General features: G+C 40.2%; 1 protein-coding gene across 2 annotated transcripts in view; it reads right to left on the minus strand.

Annotated features, from left to right (window-relative positions):
* Positions 1 to 12,453, minus strand: part of GALNTL6 (polypeptide N-acetylgalactosaminyltransferase like 6) — a 3,351,701-nt gene extending 3,339,248 nt beyond the window's left edge. Inside the window, exon 1 of one of the 2 annotated variants that reach the window (XM_073656298.1) lies at positions 11,138 to 12,453. In XM_073656298.1, coding sequence (XP_073512399.1) covers positions 11,138 to 11,272 — 135 coding nt within the window. In that variant the 5' untranslated portion in view covers positions 11,273 to 12,453. The remainder of the gene's footprint in view (positions 1 to 11,137) is intronic. The other variant, XM_073656306.1, reaches the window with a different exon arrangement.
* Between the last annotated feature and the right edge of the window lie 3,110 nt (positions 12,454 to 15,563).

A 15,563-nucleotide genomic window follows, 5' to 3' on the forward strand; every position in this document is an offset into this window, starting at 1 on the left:
CCAGCAAAAATGGAATACATTGAAGCAAATATTTCTATTGAAAAGCAATTGTTGAAATTATCATTGATGCGACTGCCAGCTAGTTTCTGCCAAGGATAGTTGGTATCTTAGCAGGTACGTGGATGCAACAGCACAGAAAATGAGGAGACAATGTTACTTAAACCAACAACTATATATTTAATTAACACAATCAAAGGGTGCCTACGGTAAAATATCAGGGGATCGTGCAAACAGAGCAAATGAAGCAAGTTATATTACAAGGAGAATGCAGAAATTAGGATTAACAAAATATTAACACAATGCTACTTACACACCACTGTTCTATTATTACAATTAAACAGCTGTTATCATCAGTGATGTCTTGAAGTCCTGATACCCCAACCTAAGAGGGTGTCACCATCACTATTGGGCCTCTCACCGTTATCACTCTCTAGGCGACACAAGATGTCACACAGGCCCAAACAGGGGTCGACAGTACTACCCTTTAGGCTGCAAGTCCCAGATTGGTGAGTCACTTGGCACACCCGCCAAGCGGATGTGCAGTACCCCATTGTGGGCACTACAGATGGACAGTCAAGCACCGCAGGCAAAGACTTCCGGCCGCCACCGCCGGCACCGATAACAGCTGATTGGTGGGGATGCCGCATGCGGGACCCTGGCTGATCGAACATTGATGCCCTATCAATAGGATAGGGCAACAATGTATGATCGGCCGGGATCCCGCATGATCGGCCGGGGTCCCGCATGCTTGCCTGTGGTGCTTGGCCGTCCATCAGTAGTGGCTGCAATGGGGTACTGCACATCTGCCTCCCATTCAATTGAATAGGAGGGGATGTCCAGTAACAAACGCTGGCCACTACAACTTGACAGTCAAGAACCGCAGGTAAGGACTTCCGGCTGCCGGCACCGTTAACAGCTGATCGGCGGGGGTGCCACATGCGGGACCCTGGCCGATTATACATTGATAGGTCATCAATGTAAAAGTAGTGGACAACTCCTTTAACTGAAAACCATAGTATAACAGTACAAGGAATAGCAGCAGAATTTCTAATCAATCCTGTAGTATGGAAAATTGGAAACTAAATATTGAAGGCTTGTATATAACATGATATAAAAACACAAAATTGGGTGTAAAGCGTAATGAATTACCAAGGTTAATTAAATGAGTCCAGCTTGTTATTCTCTATGATGTTTTACCCATCACACAATGTGGAGAAGCTGGAAGTGAATCCACAGACAGAGCAGATCCGGCAAAAGAATGTATTCAGAGGAAAAGGATCGACACATAGATTTATTCGACCACAGCAAGTATGAGTAATTTTAACGTCTATTTCACTAGTCAGCGGCAAATCAACACTTTATGAGTGAGAGGATAAGATCTGGGGCTGAAATAAACGCTCAGAAATAATCACAGCGGGATGTTGCTTCTGTCTTACAGATAACAGGTAGCAAACAGAGTCCTTCAAGTACTTTCTGAGCTCTGCAACTAAATGAAACTTAATGGCAAAATCCATTGAGTATGATGAGAATTTAGAGAAGATTGTAAGTGAAACACTTTACAAATGGTTATGAACCTGTAAATAAATCACTGCAGACTGTGAGTGCCCCAAAAGTACAATGTGTTGCTATGAAATAAAAAAGATGTATGTGATCAATAAAATGTACAAAGAAATCATCAAATAATTAAAAGTATGATGGTGCTTTTGATGGACAGAAATATCTGATGTGCAGTCATTTAGAAGAGAAGCAGAAATGTGATCATGCAGTTCTACTCCTCCGCAGCTCATGTGCAGGACACAGCGCCATCTACTGCTGATTCCAATGCAAAAGCCTTAATATTAGATTTACCTGATACTGTAGGTTAACATAAAAAATTAAAGGTAACTATGTCTTTATGAATTTACTTATTGAAAATATTACAATATATTCTTTTCTATATAGTTTAACACCAGTTAAATCACAGCAGCTACCTGCATGAACATGGATACTTTCTAACTTTAAGATGAATTTGTACTAATACTAAACATATATAATCTCATCATGGACCCCATAAATAAGTGTAATTATACTGTCAGCGATATCATCTATCTCATTGGTGGACACAGACAGAATAAGACCCCTGTGCAAGAACAATTCCACATGTTTTGGAGGTAGAAATGGGCCCCCTTAACTATTGGGCCCCTGTGAGGCTGCACAGGTTGCACCAATGATATGTCTGACCCTGGTCTATCTCACAAATATTGCAAATCTTATTTTATAATCTTCTATCCGTTGGCCCAAACCTTGAACTTTTTCTTTAAGATGGACTTTTATCACTGACATATTGATGTTCGTGACAAAACTTCAATCAATAGATTATTTTACACAGATTCTAATCATGTTGGGGCAATTTTTTATACTGTACTTTTTTATTATTAGTAGTTCATTAGACATCCTTTGCAACTGCTTGGTAGCTTTCTGTGTACATAGCCAGAAAGCGGCTAATCCGTGGTGTGGGTGAGGTTACACAGAGGAGTTGACTAGGAGGACTGAGACACCTAGTCAGGTAGTGATAATCTCCTGCTGATAAAACACAGATTTTATTGAAGCCAACAACACACAGCCTAGTAAGTAATACATCACTGGAATCAGGCTCTCAGCCCCTACATCATGCTGTTCTAAGATTACATTGCAAAACCTGGTGACAGATTCCTTTTAATATTCTTTAGACTCGGTGACATCACCCCAATCTATTGGTGCAGATCCTTATCATGTGATCACCCTGACAGCCAATCATGACATTCAAATAAAAAATAATAAAACTATTTTCATGGGGTTTCTGCTATAATAACCCTTTCTACGCTCTCATCAATTTTCAGAGAAAGGTCGAGATCAAGAAAGAAGCTGATAATGTATGTTTAAAAGAGTCATTTGTTTTGGTCCATGAGCTTTGTGTGTGTACAATAGACAAGACATGGACAGGACATGGACAGGGCTAGGACCATTTGTAGCCTATGTGCTGGTGCAGATGGGTGATTTCCTTCACATGCGCTAGTCTGGTCCAGTTTAGAAACGAGACCGGAGTACATAGCTAGGAAACATCTCCTGCACCTAACTGTATGCAGAAAAGCGCACGGAGCTGCACACAGAGCCGGTCACGTCCACAATTTTGCAGACATGACTATTTTGATAAGTTCAGTGCTTATGTGAACTTAGCCTTACACAGTACAGACATATACTAAATTGATTTACTGCCGGTCTGCAGACTAATAGCACAGCGCTCATTTATGTTGTGTGCTCTGTTAGACGGCACAGTGTCATTGACTGGTTTAGGCTGTCATGACAGTCCAACCCTGACCTGTGAATATTGATATTTCCCTGCAAAACTCCAAGAGAGCGGGCAAACATAAAACCTATTGTATTCTGGTAGAATGATATATTTTGTGGTAAATATTATTGATTCAAATATATCATTAATATATTGATGAAATGTACGTAAATATCATTGATTCAACTACCCTTGAAAAGAATATTAAAATATTGAGAAAGGCTGTATTTTTTCCCTATTTTCCCCCTTTTTCCCTACATAACAATTAAAAAATAAAAGATATATCCCTACTAATTTAAAAAAAAAAAAAAAGAAAAAGCTCTTTGTATCCTGCAAATTAAAAAAAAAATCCCCTTTATAATGGATTCTAAAAGTATAAGCTCTGTACATCATCAATGGGGAAAGCAGCCCTGGTAATAAAAGGAAAGACCCTGTCCCAGAAGGAAATGTGGCAATCTTCAGGTAGTGGGTGACATTTCAAAACATGGAAAGCAGTAGTAATCAGAAGTCACCATTTGCTTTTTGTACACATTATAAATAGAGATGAGAGAATTGATTTGATGCAATCAATTGTACATAACGCAGAAGACTGCATCAACCACAGAGTGACTTTGGGAGCAGCGTTCTCATAGTCTTGCAGCTATTACATCACATGGTTGAGCACAGAAAGTCTAAAGGGACTATCATAGACTGTATAAAAGCAGAAGAAGGAAATGCAGCAGCCATTTTAGTGTGAATCTGGATAGTGAGAGGATGTCACAGTTTTCAGGTTATCCACAGAGCCAGGAAGAAAAAGCCACAAAACCATGAAAAAATTGTATGGCTAGGTTCTCATGTAGTGACCGTGCTGCATTTTTTTACAGTGATTTTCAACACTTGCAGCATCAGTGGTTCTGCAAAACAAAATGCAACCTGCCCACAAAATGTGAACGTAGCCTAAAGATCATGTGTGTGATAGCACAGCACTGAAGATTAGTGTGTGAGGGAAAGAGACTAGTGTCATGCACACTGAAGTATCGATCGGCAGCAAATAGATTTCACGTGAACTGAATTTCCAAGGAAAATTCGGCAAATCCGGTGAAATAGAATTTAAAAACAAAATGTTGCTAATCCCTAATTATAACCTATTGCACATAGTGTGTATATACAGCGGGTAAAATAAGTATTCAACACGTCACCAATTTTCTAAGTAAATGTATTTCTAAAGGTGCTATTGACATGAAATTCTCACCTGATGTTGGTAACAACCCATCCAATCCACACAGGCAAGAAATAGATGAACCATAGATGTCCATAAATTAAGTTATGTGTCATAATAAGAAATGACGCAGGGAAAATGTATTGAACACATGAATGATGAGAGGTGCAAAAAGCCTTGGAAAGTTATGACACCAGGAGAAATCTATCAGTAATTAGAAACCAATCCTGCCCTTAGTGAAAAACATCAGCTGGTTCACCCAATGGCCAATAAAAGGTGTCTCATTACCAAGGTGCCACACAAGAAACCTCTCATGATGGGTAAAACCAGTAAGCTGTCTCAAGACCTTCACAATAACACCTTTAGAAATATATTTACTTAGAAAATTGATGACGTGGTCAATAGTTATTTATATAAATAAATATATAGATATATGTATATATACATATATATATATATATATATATATATATATATATTTATACAGAGATATGCATTGCTTTTAAAAGGCTCTGAAACATTGATTGGGCTGACTAAAATGCATTTTTTTTATTCAAGAGGTGCCTTGGTGACATCCTTGGGATCTTTACATAGAAAAGTGCTCCCTTTGTATATACATATACATATGTACATTTATATATATATATATATATATATGTATATATATATATATATATACATATATATATATACACAATAAAACAACGTGTACATTAGGCCTCGTTTCTATATATTCAGCCAATCATTACTGTTTGCCTTTGGTACAGTAGTGATTCTGACACCAGAACTGTTTCTATAAATTTCATTTGATTGCTCAGTTCTTGTATTGGACTGGTTCTGGTTCAGGTTCTGGATCATTAAGCGCTGCGTGCAATGCCTTCTGATATGGTAGTAGCCTTACTAGATTGTAACAGCAAATGTATCTGATATCACAGTGATATACAAGTGGGAGTGTCAATGCCCCCATGGTAATATTTGCCTTGCAGGAAAGCAGGGTGCTGAGATATTTCCCAGTCTGATCTATAAGGTGGTCACAGAGGTTTGGCAAAGCTCCTGCTTCCATATCAAGATATTTCATTATGAGCAATCATATTTGGACAGCTTTTCATTAACAGATTGCCACACACCATATTCTTTCTACACTGGGAAGTAATGGCTGATTACAGAATCCCCCAGAAGACATACACTTTGCATTTGGAGTGAGTTGTGACATATGAATTAGGGTTTTATTTGTAGTAAAACGTTCTTGGACCTGTAATATTAGCGTGGCATTAACCCCAGACCAATTTATAGTGGACTGTTATATACATTTAGCTGCGAGAGAATATAGGGTTAAATATTCACCTATAGCATAAAACGTGATTTAGAGTAATAGTAGCCCAGAACTCCTTAGAGCCGGGGACTTGAGGCTTAACATATTAACCTTAAACAGTGATGTATATCTCCGGCTGTAACTGGGCCCCGGGGACATATTTGCTGGTTGAATTTCAGCTCGTGTTTGTAGCCAATACTTCTACATCATCAACCTGGTAGATTCGGAAAAGGCCATTATTCTCTTTCATAAAAAAAGCACGCAATTCCAAGGAGCAGATCATTCAGTAGAAAAACACTGTAGATAACCACTATGTGCATTTTGCTTTGGATCTGCCACTGAGACAGATAGGAATCATGGAGTAAACAGGAGCTGTCTATGAGCCGGGACGCGGCTTTCCATATCTCTAAATTATGCTGGTGCTGCCTCCATTCACATTAATGGGAGGATATTGAGATTGATGGGATCCCATATCGCCCCCACAGATACTATCAGCTGACAGGTCTCTGTGATATGTGAAAAATATATAGCTAAAGGAACACACACTCTTTAAAAGGTTATATTAAGCAGTCCGATTTGATCTGTAGTCTGTACAGGTTCAGAAAACCACAAATCTGCAGTCTTTGGCCTTCACGGCTCTGTTTAGTTAGAAAAAGAAGTGTGAAAGGCAAATATCAAAGTTATTCCTGAGCCTTTGTAAAACGGAACAATACAGGGGCACGAAATCCACACAAACCCTGTAATCCCTGAATTAGTGCTCTGGTTCCTAACTCATCATGGAGCATCGAGCATCAAAATGCAGATTTTCTCTGTTACTGCACGTAGCACAATAAATGTACATGAAGGATATGAAGGTTAGTTACCATATGTGACTTACATGGTGATCACTGTACCCTGCAAGATATACAGAACATGCCAGATATTCCCAATCCAGCACACAGCCGTGGGATAACGGACATTAGTATTTGTTTTAACTCTTTCGGCTGTGACCCACCTAAAATGGATTTCTTAAAGGGGATTTTACAATCACTTTTATATACACAATAGATCAAGTATTCATAGCCAGCTCCTGGTGTGCTTTAAAAGGGCATCTGGCAGTGGGATCAGCCCTCCGAACTCGTCTATATGGGCATGTTGGTCATGGAAAGCTGAAAATAATATTTTTTTATCTGCAGCCTGATGTCTTATTCCAAAGAAATCCATGTTTTTGTAAGTTGTAAATGAGCTGTTAAGATCTATGGGCCAGATACAGATCTCCCTGAGAATTTGCCTCCAGTGATTATTTTAAATGAAAGAGGGTGTAACCATTGTGAGATGTATAGACCTGAAGAGTAGACTGTCAGTCATTACATGTCTCACACTGGTATCGCCCCTTTCATTTACAATAATCTCCTGCAGATCAGTGTCCGGCCCATAGATCTTAACAACTAATTTACATATAAGAAAAACATGGATTTCTCTGGAATAAGACATCGGATCACAGATATAAAGATATCGTTTTATTCAGCTTCCTATGACCTACATACCCATATAGACGACTTAGGAGGGCTGATCCTGCTGAAAAATTCCCTTTAATATTTTCACTGTAGAGATGACATTATTTTGACAGCTCACATAATCACTGCAGCCAATCGCTGAACTTTGCGTTTCATGTCGTTTATATTGGCAGTGCCACTGAGATCAGTGATTGGCTGCAGTATTGAGGTGAGCTGTCGAAATGACGTTACTGCTACAGCTAAAAAAAACATTGAAACTGGAACAGCGGTGGGGAGACAGCTCTGGACCTGGGGAGGGTGAGTACCTGTTCTTTTTGTTATGCTATGTATATAAAAGCATTGGTGTCTACATTTCTTGAAGTGGAAATCCCCTTCAGTCAAAATAACTTCTAATGAATATTATGGGTTAATTCCAGTAAATTCACTGCTTTGAAGTAGCAGCTGCTATTGTTCCCAAAAGGTCCAGGAGGGCCCATTTAGAAAAGAAAATACTTTTGTAGTGAATGACAAGTTGGTGAACCTTTTTGTTTCTTTCTAGTGCTAAATGTGTTTTACGTACGGCACTATACTTTTATGCCATCATTGACAAGAGAAGAGTGATAGCTGCTGCTTATGCTGCTGCCATTAGATAGTTTGGGTCCATCTAACATCTTCCTATGGGCCTTATGAATTGTAGATACATCCTTAACCAGAGCCCTCATTGAACTAGTCAATCTATGGACTCATTCATATAAGATCAGACCCCAGAAACTTATTTGTAAACTATTCAAATTTCTAGAGGATTTCTTTGGGGACATCATATAACCAAATACTCTCAACAGATTCTATTACTAGCCGAGGCCTCATTCAGATGCCCATGATTTTTCTTACACGTAAAATCACAGACCATTGTTCATCAGTGTTTTTGATCAGAGTTTCATCAGTGTTTAGTCAGTGTTTCTTTTTTTACCATCAGAGTTTCTTCATTGATTCTTCACGTGTGAAAAAAACCTTACAAATCTTCTACTATCCATTACAGTGCTAATCACGGAGAGCACACAGACTACATGGATGCCATCATGATTGCTAAAGACCCGTAGACTTGTATGGTAAATTTTGATCCGCGACTTGGATCAAAAATGGACATGTGGTCGTGATTTTTTGGTCAAATAGACATCTGAACAGCCCCAAAGACTATAATGAGTATGTATTCTAGTCATGAAAAACATGGAAAAAACACATAGTATATTAGTGGATGAAGCCTAATAATGATTCCTGCCATGCCCACCGTAGCTGTACAGATGTCAAATGCAAGAAAACATGATAAGAAATAAGATTGAGATCCCTTGCTGGACCCTATAATTTCTTATATCATGGATGATCTAGACCCATCAGCAGAGGACCATACTATTTACATACAGAACTACTGGTATAAACTTTATATCTGTAGCTTTGTCCTGGGTGGGAGTGTGAGGAGCAGCTCACTGGGTGTAGTTGTTCCCGCTGGCTTGTCTTTATTCATTAAGGCACCTAAAAGATGTCTGTCAGCATGGCTAATGCCCTTTATGCCTCCATATAAAGATGACTCATTAGAAAGATTTACATCACTCTGTGGGTGTTCTGAACACTACTATCTTGTAGGTGCCAGCAGTCAATGCAGACATTTCTTTGACTGATAATATCTGGATATCTCTATTATTAGGGTAGATCTGTCTTGCTCATGATGTAGGCAATTCATATTACCTGTGTTTTTTCCTTTTTATTTAGAGGAAGGTTGGAGAATATTTTTTAAAGGACCATGCCAGGGATTTTTTTTTTCATTTTCCCAAGTACTAGGTATCATACATGTGAGTGTAATTAGTGTACTCACTGGCCGCCGTCTTCTTTTGGTATCAGCCCCACTCCAGTCCTTTCTGGCAGTGATTCTGCTGAATCACACAATGGTTGCTCTGTGGAACGTAGGTCACTTTTTGAATGTTCTCAATGTAAGTCTATGGGAATTCAGCCGCGGCTCTGTAGTCTTGTTCTGAGTCCTATAGACTTACATGGGGATTGTATCCGCCACTCTACACAGTGATTGGGCAGGGGACAGAGGCCGTAAGTTCACACCGATGTGGAGCAGATACCGAGAGAAGATGGCGGTCAGTGAGTATGTTACTACACTAATTGCACTTACATACATGATACCTAACACATGGTAAAATAGAAAATATATTATTCAAGTGGTCTTTTCAAGTCTTTGAACATTATAAAACTTCACCTTATATGCTTGTATACAGACATATTAATGCCAGCAGTGATACCATAAATCACTATGGGTTATGCATAGGGAGAACCATTTATCTAACATATCCATGCAATTAATGACCCATCATAATTAACATAAGTCAAAAGCGAAATAAACGTCTACTTTTGTAGAATCTACATTCAGACATGTACTTCATATCCCACACCATACATAATATGAAGTCTTATACCTTTTAGATAATCTAGATATTCAGTCAGTCATATTCCCATACTCAGTGGGAATTACTTGCATTGGAGGCTACTATTGTACATCATCAGTGTATCCTTAAAGGACCTTGCTGACTGTATGATTTGTCTAGTTGAGTTATGAGTTCTGTATTATTTTATTCAGACACTGTTGGCTAAAAAAAAAAATCTGTAAAATCTGTTATAGTGGAATAGCAATGTAATCAGCTGGGTCCATGGGGACATACTGGATGTGCACCACAAGGTAAGCCTATATTTACGAGCAGTGTATCATGAAGGTTATTAACAGCACAGCTAAAGCCACACAACTTTAGTTCTGCGGTTGCAAGTTTGCAAAACAATGAAAAAGTGTTATCAATATTTAACAGGCTCGTGTGTGAATCCTTGATTTGGCCAGAACAGATACATATTTAATATATCCCATAATATCATTTTCCAGTTTCATAAGTTGAACAAATAACATCTAAAAATGGAAAATGAATGTAGACAGGAATGAAGCACATTAGTCAGTAGCTGTCAAAAGAGGTAAATGTAAAACAAATCAGGATTCCCAATTATTATTATTCTTACAGTATATGAATCAACCGCTCCACAAAATAAAGGAATAAAACTGTCTGCTCTTCACAATATATCTCCCGCCAACTCACTGCTGGCTGCAAACTTTTCTTAAAAGTCAGAACATGCCATTTAAATTAATCAAAACTGCTACAAATACCAACTTGGTGTCCATGAAAATGTATATTATAGTCAGTCCAGACACAATATAATGACAAAATATATTACATTAAATATTAGATTAATATACTGATAGGACCAGCAAAATCATAGGTTTTATAAGTCGCACATGATGCTAAACCATTGATGCTAATGAATACAGTCCTAGAATGTCCAATACTCGATGCACAATGAATCTACACATGGTACTAAGCACTAAGAAATCAGCAATTAATTGATCGAGTACGGGATACTACCAATCTGCAGAAGAAAAAACATTTCCAAACACATGGTATCTGATTGTGCTATACAACTGGTAGGAAATGTATCACTAGGTGCACAGAACTTCCATTAAAACTGGTTAGCTAGCTAATTACAGGTTTCACTTTAACTCTGTTTGACCCATATACCATTCATTGTGTGTTACACTTCTGTAAAAAATCCGATAGTAACAAGATTAGTTTAAATCGCACTGTATATCAAGCCTATCAGTTAACCCCATCAACTGCAGAGAAAATCAATTATTTTAAATGGCTCATTGCAAGTGAATAATGAGAGACCTTAGATAATCTATAGTATCTCTGCCCAGCAGAGCAATGCACACATCTCTCAAGTTCTTAATGCCTGATGTTTCCTACCTGATCTCCTCCATCTGTAGACTTCATCAGCTGCTTTTCCTTATACAAAGACCAAAGGCCAATATTGGGCAGAAAAATCAAAGCAGCTGTAAACAGCAAAGCCATCTGAATGAACCTCTTCTGTTTTCTCTTCATGGCAGTAAATTATAGTAGTCAAGTACTGAGAGTAAGAGTGGAGTACTGTAATCCACAGAGATCTTCAACAATTTAGAGAAGGAAGGTGCTCCACTAAAATTTTCACAGTAGTTTCAAGTGATGCTCTAAACTTTCAATCTGGTGAAAGACGAAATAGTTCTTGGAAATCCACAATTTCTAGTGATGAATAAACAAATCCCAAGTGTTAAAAGACAGTAATAATTTCTGCTAAACGGTAATCAAATCCTTCGTTTTTTTAATGGATCAATATTTTCCACCACAATGCCACCACTAGTAGTGACCATCCAATGAAGTCAATGTATTGAAGAACCACAAAGTGTATGTGTGTCTTGTAGAAAAGAAAGTTTGGCTGAATAATTTATTGTTACTTACAACACAATGTTTTCCTGAAACGTTTGCACAAGACAGAGACAAGCCAAATGACTACACCTGGATGGGGCATGCAATGAATCCTCAGGAAGAGTCCTATTCAGCAGCCCCAAGTGAAATGCCAGATTATTTATGAGTATTAAAGACTGTCACTCCAAGCCCAACTGATACACACAACCATACGGATTACCTCCTTGGTCCATCACTATCCCAGAATACCATCAGATGGTCATGATGTGCCCTAAATCCAAGCAGAATAGATCAAATACATCTTCCATATTCCAAATCAATCCTATCTGTGATCTTTCATGCTGAAGCATGCAGGTACTTCTGAAACATCTCTCCTAGACAAGAACTCCTGTCCCCACTGGTGGAAAACACGTGGATGTGCTCTAAACCGGTGGTTACAATCCCTCCCAGTCCCACTCTGCTCTATAAACAAGCCAGGAGCTGGAGGAAGCTGGAGGGGAGGAGGGTGATGATGAGGAGCAGAAGGTGGTGCAAGGAGGATCTTGTGCTGTCACACTGCATCGTCCCTGTAACCAGCAGCAGCTTACAGATCATTGACACTGGACCAAGCCTGGGAGAAAGAAGAGCAAGTGATGCTGAGATGTCTGCCTGGTCATCCTGCAGGAGATCTGCTCCCCAACTTTACATGTCCACTGAACCCCAACTTTTCAAGTGATCAGGGAGACTGGAAGAGATGTCCACAAAACTGGAGGCAGCAGCCTGGTGTGTGCTCTTTGTGAGCAGCAGATCTACTACTGTTGTCTCAATGCTGCTCCTGATGCTGAGGCTGACACTGAGGCTGATGTAGGAGTGGAGGAGGGGGAGTGGGGATACGAACAGAAGCTTTTTAACACTGCAACTAAAGAATCAGGCAGCTGCCAGTGCTCCTCAGTACACCAAGGAGGATGCTTGTGTCTCTCAGGGTAACATGTTGTCATGTTATCTAATATACAGTGCAAATTGTCTAGGGGGGCTATATGAGTGACCACTATTGTGTTAGCAAACAAGCAGTCGTCTGAGCTGTTTGTAGGACTGTTACATTGCTTGGAGCAGAATAGAAGCGTTTATACAAGGTGCTTCTGCAAGCTGTAGAGTGCAGAGATGATAGATAGACAGGTAGCTAGACATATAGATAGATAGATAGATAGATAGATAGATAGATAGATAGATAGATAGATAGATGCCATCTGTTGTGCAACATAATGATTTTTGAGTATTGATGAGACCCAGAAAAAGAGGAGATATGTCATCCAGTCACTGGTGGCTGTGATGTCACTAATTTCACTTCTAAGTGAAGCTTGTATTATATAAGGAAATATTTAACTCCTAATGAGTAAGTTGAGAAAAAGTAGATGGGAGGAAGATGCAATGAATAAGACAAGCTAAAAATGAATAAAGAAACTGTAAGTGAAGAATGTTCACGTTTGTTTACTTAGGAGAAACTATGTTTAGGTTTGTTTGTAAACTGTGCAATGAATCTCTTATAGAAGTTCCTTTTAGAGTCCGTGCATGGAAGTGCAGCTTCTGCTTGATGGCATAAGTGAAAGCCACAGGTAAAATCCCTGGGGCAGATTTGTACCAAAAGGCCAACATCTTACACCGCTACAACTGCACACAAGTGACAATAGTACTCATTTTTTTGGAATATTCCAGAGTTTTTATCCTCATACTAACACGAACAGATGCTACAAAATTGTGTAGCAGCATCATTTGTAATTTATAATACCAATATATAATAATATCAGAGTATCAAGGCTGCCTATGCAAAGGAATGCATTTTTTTCATGACAAATATTTTTGTAATATATTCTTGAGATTTGGAAATTGCAATTTAAAATAAAACTTATGGTTCTTGCTACAAGTAATTCTAGGAAAAAGAACCAGTGAGCAAGATCATGCTTGACTATTTGTGTAAATGGAGAGCCTCCCAGCAGAAACCTTCCTCAGAGCCTGTGACAACAGCCATTTTGATAAACCTTATATTTGCTCCCTAGAAAGGAAAAGTGTAAATAAATAATTTAAATGATTTATAATTAGTGATGAGCGAGCGTGCTCGCCACTGCTCGGTACTCACCTGAGAATCACCCTGCTCGACATGCTCTGCGAGTATTTCCGGGGTTGCTCGAATGGGAACTCTGGTGACCGCCCTGCATGTTTGGCGCTCTTTAGAGAGCCAATGAACATGCATGGATTGTCTGCCACATACTGTAATGCCATAGCCATGTTGGTAGTGGCATTACAGTGATTGGCTGGACGCATAGTGTTATCGGGTCTATATAAGACCTGGTGACGCTAGGCTGATCAAAATCTATCATTGAAACAGGTAGAGTAGGGAGGGGTACTGCTGTGTGAGGGACAGAATTGGTGGTGTAATAGTTACATATAGGTAGTGGTACTCCAGGAGTATATATATATCCATCTGAACTAACAGTCCTTCTGAGGACTAATCCAGCTGCACATATTCATCCTGATAGCAGGAGTTAGGCAGGGAGGCAGGGTTTGACGCAGTGTATATGTGGCACCCCAGGGGTCTGGTTGCCACAGTGATAGAAATATCACGTCTGAGAGCAAGTGGGAGGTTCCCTGATCAGGAGCCCTTGAACATGCAACACCTCCTGTCCCAGACCAGATAGGGGAGGAACCTGCCCTATATAAACTGGGTCTGGGGCGGGGTTAGTGAGACTAGAGACTGGAGACAGACAGAGCTGAGTCTAGTTCTGAGTGAAGTTCCAGACACAGGGAAAGCAACAGCTAGGAGCTCTGTAGGAGCAGGAGCTGAGTGCCAGGAACTGGAAGCAGATATTGCTCGTCCTGGCTGAAGACACTACGACCGGACACAGGAGTCCGAGGCTGTGAGGACTTATATATCCAGCAGCAAAAACCGGCCGGCAGGGGATTCCAGGTCCTCTGGCCATAGAAGCCCGGAGGCTCAGTCACACACAAGGGACCGGTACCGCCATCGAGAAGCGGAAGCTACCAGAGGGTCCAAGTCACCAGCCATACGGGTGAGCACAACACGGTATACTCAGGGACGTGGGCTACTTCCACTCGCTTACAGCAAGGTAGCCAAGAAGAGTGCAGATAGACGGGGAGGCATACAACTCCACCTGGCAAGGGGAACTCCTGTTTGTTCACAGACTGACCAGGCCCCTTATGCTAGCCAGTACTCCCGGGAGGGTCTGCCTTATCATCATCAGTAAAGACCCTGAACTGCACTGCAAAGACACTGAGTCGTTCCTCCTTCACCCGTGCACCATCACTCCCATCATCCACACTCACTGCCCTGAGGCTATACTCCTCCCGTGGGGAGTTGTCCCATCCTCTGCTGCGCACACAACACCAGCCTCAGCGGTCTGCCTTGCAGTGGCGGTACACCCTGACCGCAATCCACGAGTGGCGTAGTCGAACATTAACCTAAAACATATAAAAGGCTGCCACTGGTTTGACCACCCTGAGCCACGGGACCGGGTCGCCACCACGGAGACTACATCCCCCAGAGACCCGGCTCCGGGTAACCCACGCTCGTGCCCACACGGCCCAGGGGGGCGCATCATATACAGCACAAAAGGGTCCATTGAACGTTCTGTCTGCTCCTGCTGTTACAGATATCCGTAGACAGAGCTCCAGATATCAAGGGCCCGGGTTATTTTTTTTTATCTTAATCCTGATTACTTGCTTAAAAAGCAATCCAGAGTACACCATTTTACTGCTCCATTTGCTTGTTAGCACTGCAGAATACAGCCAGATATTTTCCGCCATCAGACGTGATTCCATATTACAACGATAAAAATCCAGAAATTTGTAGTGAACGTGGAATATATTATCCTTCATTTACAGTTTGTAGCAGTGTGTTAGTGAAGCTATTCACACATGGTCACTGTTAATAATAGGA

Source organism: Phyllobates terribilis, unplaced genomic scaffold (assembly GCF_046119375.1).
Source record: "Phyllobates terribilis strain yellow unplaced genomic scaffold, ASM4611937v1 Scaffold_1__5_contigs__length_1240528914, whole genome shotgun sequence".
NCBI classification, from domain to species: domain Eukaryota; kingdom Metazoa; phylum Chordata; class Amphibia; order Anura; family Dendrobatidae; genus Phyllobates; species Phyllobates terribilis.